This window comes from Alligator mississippiensis, chromosome 8, assembly GCF_030867095.1.
Source record: "Alligator mississippiensis isolate rAllMis1 chromosome 8, rAllMis1, whole genome shotgun sequence".
NCBI classification, from domain to species: Eukaryota; Metazoa; Chordata; order Crocodylia; family Alligatoridae; genus Alligator; species Alligator mississippiensis.
In genome coordinates, this window is record NC_081831.1 from 74,450,817 (window position 1) to 74,456,424 (window position 5,608).

The window sequence follows — 5,608 nt, forward strand, 5'->3', positions numbered from 1 at the left end:
TTGCATAGCATCTTATGCCACTCAGCCATAAAACAGTTAAGATTGCATATTAGCTGGAGTAGCCATCTCTTTCAGTTCAGCCAGTTTTGGCTGGCCACCATTTATCCTCGAGACAGACTGTTTCCTAGAAGTTACCAGCCCTGAAGGATGCCACAAACTTCAGTCAACTTTTCCCCTTCCCCCCCACCCACACTATTTGAACACCTTTAAACCAGAAATGTAGAGTGTTGTCAAGAACAGTTTTAAAAATGTAATACTGTTTATTTTTTGCTTCAAAAACATTTCAGCATTCTAAACATACAAAAAAAAACCAACAGAACGTTGCAAGTTTGCTTAAGTACAGAGTGTTTTTGAACTTCAATTGCTGCACTTGCTCTTCACTTCGTTGGCAATGAAGAGAGGTCTACAGTTTCAGTTTAAAAACTACCGCACTTAACTAAAAAAATCCATACACTTCTCATGCCAGCTGAACCCCCTTCCACAACTAAGAATGGCAGCAGAATGCTATTTCACTATATACAGAAAGACAACTTTAAGCTAAATGGACGCCCACTGTAGTGTAAATAGATCTACCCTCACAGTGCATGCTTTGGGCCATGGCACCCCGTGGAAGGGGACAGCCTTCCAAAGTAAAATCACCGCTCCCTAAGGCATCATAGCTCTAAGCATGTACCACAAGAATTTGTCTAGTTTTTACAAACTATAGATATGTACAGTTTATAACCCAGGATTTTCTAGCCAATAACCATATAGTAACACCACCTTACAAATTAAAAAAAAATGCTTGAAACATTTTTAAATGCTTTGTTACACCAACAGCAAAGTGCACAGAGTGAGGAGAACACTAGAGCGCCTTTTCATTTTAAAAATGTTTGGAAATATGTACAACTTTGATACAGTTTCAGGGTGCTCACCAACACCCATGGCCACTTCATGTAAACCAGTTACAATTTCTAGAGCACTTTTAGAAACTACAATGCGATCAGAATCCAAATTTTGTAATTAAGCCTAATGAGGGCAACAGACACCAGCTCAAATGAGAGGTGCTGCATTTACGGTGTTTCCCCTACTCTATGGTATTCACATGGAGACAAGTATTGTACAGTTTTATTCATCATCGTCTTCTTCATCCTCCTCCTCTTCATCCTCCTCCTCCTCCTCGTCTTCTTCCTCTACCTTTTTCCGAGCAGCTTTGGCTGCTGCGCCCTTTGCACCATCAAACTTTCCTTTAGACTTGTAGTCTGCAACATCCTGCAAAGTCAAGAGGATGTCTTCATTGGCTCCAAGCAGTATGTGTATAAAGCATTTCTACACCCAGACTTAGCCTACAGAGGTACTGACTCTCCAAACCAACCTCCCTCAAAGGAGAGGCAGCTGGCATAACAATATATGAGCTTGCAGGCCCTGAACTAGACTGGTTAGTGTTTGCATCTTGTGCTCATAGCTTTTTAGGGTTTCTTAAAAAGAGAGAGAGAAAGAGCCAGCAAGAAATTTGCTCTTGGAAGTTAATGGGCATTAAGATATTTAAGTCACTTTAATAGCACTATAAAGTCATTTCTTCAGCAGAGTCAGCAGCCAGTGCTTCACATTATATAGCTACCCACTACGTATTCTAGGGAGGAGGAGACTGACCTGCCTGAAGCTTCCCAGAGGATAAGCTCCATCATGAGGTCTGATACACTAGTTAGAAGGCTACAGAAGTGTACTATACAGCACAAAGCCCACACGCTAGGTCTAGCTCCAACAACCTCTTGTTACTGAGCAATTCTTAACAAAGTCTCTTTTTGGTTAAGACAAAAAAAAAAAAGCAGCGTTTATTCCCCACATCAGTTCTCATTTCAAACAGACACGTGACTTACAGCCTAGCCTTACCTTCTCATACTTCTCCTTCAGTTTAGCTGCCTTATTATTGTAAGGCTGCTTTTCACCATCACTGAGGTTGTTCCACATTTCACCAAGTTTCTTTGCTACATCCCCAATAGAAATGCCTGGATTTGTAGATTTAATCTTGGGACGGAATTCTGAACAGAAGAGGAAGAAGCCAGACCTTGGAGGAAAAAAGTTGAACATTAAGATGAGCAGCTGATTTAAAAAGGGGGAGATTACAACTGGGACAGAAAGACAGGAGAGAGAGAGAGAGAGAGAGAAGAGACTTCCAGCCCTTTTAATTAGCATTCAACCTAAATGATTCACAAGGGGTTGGGGGTTTTTTTGTTTTTTTTTTTGTTGGTTTTTGTTTTGTTTTGGGGGGGGGGGGGAGGGAGGGGAAGAGGAAGAGTGTTTTTCAAACATTTGGGTCTACTTATAAAGAGGCCTGGAAAAGCATTTTTCTTTTTTTAATGTAAGGAGTCTAGGGGGATAAGGAAGGAAAAAAAAAAAAAAGGAGAGAAAGCTGTGTGAAAGTTTTTCTTCTTAAAGCAAGAGACTGAAACTGGTGAATTTAGAATATTTTGTGCCTCTCACAGGAATGCTTTCATATTTTCCAACTTTATTAAGCGCCACCACCACTCTAAGGAAGTTTCACAACCATCCATCTAGCTACACAAGGTGGAGGACTTCAACTGCCTAAAGTTACATATAGCTATGAAACATCAATAAACCCATTCAAAATTATGGGGAGTAAGAAGGTTGCACGTACAAATTTACATCTCTTAGATAAACAGCTAACTCACAATGGCTAATCTTTGGTGGAAAGACAAGTGCAGCAAAGCTACTTACGGTGGTCGTTTGGGCGCATTTGGGTCCTTCTTCTTCTTGCCACCCTTAGCTGGTCCATAATCCTTCATTTCCCTATCATATCGTACCTTGTCGGCTTTTGCCATTTCATCAAATTTGGCCTTCTCTTTGCTTGACATGGTCTGAAAGAAGAAACACGTGATTAGTTAAGCACCCAGGCAGCTGGAGAGTTACTTCAAAAACAGGATTCTCCAACCAGACAGCTTCCCCTGGATAGAGGCCATTTTGGGGGCAAGGGGCCCTTTATCAAGGAGCTCTGTTTCTGGTTGAAGTAGCCATTGACAGTGTGCCCAAAACAGGCGCAGGGGTTGCTAAAATACATGGGGTGGTGACCTTCTGTTAGAGCCAGGCTGGAAAAGTAGGAAGCACACACCATAGGTTTTCAGTGCTTCTTTTTTCCCCTCAAGTTGTCATGAGGGGGGAAAACACTCCAATGTTTTTTTAGTACAGGGTTAAATCTAAGGAAAAAGGGGACTCTTGGTTTGAATAACAAAAGTTGCCATGGGAAGTTATGATGCCAGAGGAACTGCTGTCACTTCAAGGCATGGCCCCAGGTTACTTTACCTTCCACCTCTCTGAGCACTTCTTGGAAAACTCTGCAAAGTTGACTGGGACCTCTGGGTTTTTTTTCTTATGTTCTTCACGGCAGGTCTGCACAAAGAAGGCATAAGCAGACATCTTTCCCTTCGGCTTCTTCGGGTCACCTTTAGCCATCTTGACTCTGCAGAAATAGGGAGGAGGCGGGTGGGGGGGGGGGAGAAAAAAAAAAATAAATCTATATTTATATATATTTGTTTGCATCAGTAATGAGGAAACTCTGATCCAGTTTGGATGAAGCAGTTCTGCCTTCAGGGCCTGGGTCACAGCTCCAAGCAAGCTGAGAAACTGAACACTCCTAGGTCTATATGCATTTTGGGGGGGGGGGGGGGGGGGGGGGGGTCCTAGAATTATTTTTTTTATTATGATATATTTTATATTTCTATTTTTTTGTCTACATACATCACTATTTTTATATATATGAAGGGATGTGTATTTTAGCCAGCTGTCACATTAGTGCTTGAACAGTATACGCAGTACCAGCCTCCTACTTCCTTGAGGAGAGCCAAGTTCACCTATAAGTAGTTGTCAACCAAGTGAGACAGCTGGACCGATGTCTCTCGTTATGAACGCAATCCCCCAGCTTACAAAGGAACATCCCCTCCCCCCCCCCTCAAAAACCCCAGCGTGCGGTAATGGTCAGCCTCAAATACCGCATGACCTGCCACGCTCTGCAAGCCAAGTAGCATTCGCTCTCGCTCCACCACGAGCCGGAGCGCAGCCGCGTGCTGGTCAATGCGCGGCTGCGATCAGCCAGCCACCGAGTGACGGGAGGGGGGGTGGGATGCTAACTTTAGATGGCTCCCCCCCCCCCACACCCCGGGCTCATTTCCCAGCCCTCTGCAGCAATACGTTGCCTTTATTTATTTTAAAAAGGAAAAGCTGTAAAATATTTGAAATATTTAAAAATATTTTTAGTGGGGCCACATTAAAGATTTTATAGCCGGCAGGGGGGCGGATGAGCCATGCAAACAGGGACTTTATCCATGGGGGAGGAGGGGTTGGATAAAATAAATAAATAAATAAATAAATAAATAAATAAAATAAAAATCAATCAATCACCCCATTAAATAAGGGGGGGATAATCCCCCCAAAACAGGGACAGGGATGGGACAAGCTGCAAACTTTCATGGGGGTGAGATTATTTTTTGTTTAAAAAAAAAAAATAAATAAAAATAATAGAGCCCCCCTGTCTTTGCTTCCCGCCATCTTCTCCCCCCCCCCAGCCCTCCCCTCCCCTCCCCTCCAAGGTCACCCAAGCGACGCGGGGCAGGAGCGGGGCCGAGCTGGAAGGAGGGGAAAAAAAAAAAAAAAAAAAAGAAAAAAATTTTTTTTTTTAAAGGGAGAAAAAAAAAAAAAAAAAAAAAGAGAGAATGAAAGAGAGAAAAGAGAAAAAGAAGAAAACAAAACAAAAAAAAAGAGAAAAGAAAAGAAAAAAAACGACAGGTCACCAAGACACCAATAATTCATCTTCCATTTTGTGAAATGCTTCTTCATGAAAGAAAGTGCCCCTGAAATGAGCCCCCGGGCCGGCGGGGGGGGCGCGGGCGGCGGGCCGGGGGGCGGCGCGGGGCGGCGGCCCCTGCCCCGGGTGCACGGGAGGGAAGCGGGAGCGGGAGAGGGAGAGAGAGAAAGACGCGGCCGCTCCTCTCCCCTCCTCTCCTCGCCCGTCGCCGGCTCCCTCGCTTAAAATGGCTCCTCGCCGGCAGCGCGGCGGCGATGCCTAACAAAGCCCCACGCCCCCCTCGGCCCCGCGCCGCGCCGCCCGGCCCCCGCCGCGCCCCGGCCCCCGCCCCGGCCGCCCCCGCCCCGCGCCGGGCCCCGCGGGGGCGCACGAGGGGCGCGGGGAGCGGCCCCCACGCGCCCCCCCCTCCTTCCCCCGCCGCCTAACAAAGACTCCCGTGCAGCCATGACAGCCCGGCCGCTCCGCGCCCCGCGCAACCCGCCCCGCGGGGGGGCAGGGGGGGGCGCAAAGCGCGACGCGGCTGCACGTCTGTGCGCTCCGAGCGCTCCGCCAGGCTGCGCGGGGCCGCGCGGAGCGCCCGCGGAAACGGGGGGTGAGGGGGGAGGGGAGGGAGTGGGGGGAAGGGGAGGGAAGGGGTCGCCTCCCCCCCCCTCGGCGGATAGGCGGGGCCCCCGCGGCGGTTGGGGCCTGCGCGCCCCGCGGAGCGGCGCGGAGCCTACCTGTATTGTTCGGCGGCCGGCGGAGGCTGAGCGCAGGGCACGACGCGGTCCGCGCTCGCTCGCTCGGCTCAGCCTCGCGTTGGCTGCCCAC

General features: G+C 47.7%; 1 protein-coding gene across 1 annotated transcript; it reads right to left on the reverse strand.

The window, feature by feature from the left end:
• Nucleotides 1–240: 240 nt before the first annotated feature.
• Nucleotides 241–5,608, reverse strand: HMGB3 (high mobility group box 3). The gene is made up of 5 exons (XM_059732872.1): nt 5,518–5,608; nt 3,301–3,457; nt 2,719–2,858; nt 1,873–2,047; nt 241–1,251 (listed from the first exon to the last, which is right to left on the reverse strand). Exons 2-5 carry the CDS (start codon nt 3,448–3,450, stop codon nt 1,108–1,110), a joined length of 609 nt encoding a protein of 202 aa, XP_059588855.1. The 5' UTR covers nt 3,451–3,457; nt 5,518–5,608; the 3' UTR covers nt 241–1,107.

Bases quoted from the DNA above. Each gene is read 5' to 3' on its own strand.
- HMGB3 (XM_059732872.1), bottom strand. From the start codon at position 3,450: ATGGCTAAAGGTGACCCGAAGAAGCCGAAGGGAAAGATGTCTGCTTAT. The intron at 2,048-2,718 runs GTAAGTAGCTTT...TTTTCCTCCAAG, and splicing joins AATGCGCCCAAACGACCACC to GTCTGGCTTCTTCCTCTTCT. The intron at 1,252-1,872 runs GTAAGGCTAGGC...TTGACTTTGCAG, and splicing joins TGAAGGAGAAGTATGAGAAG to GATGTTGCAGACTACAAGTC.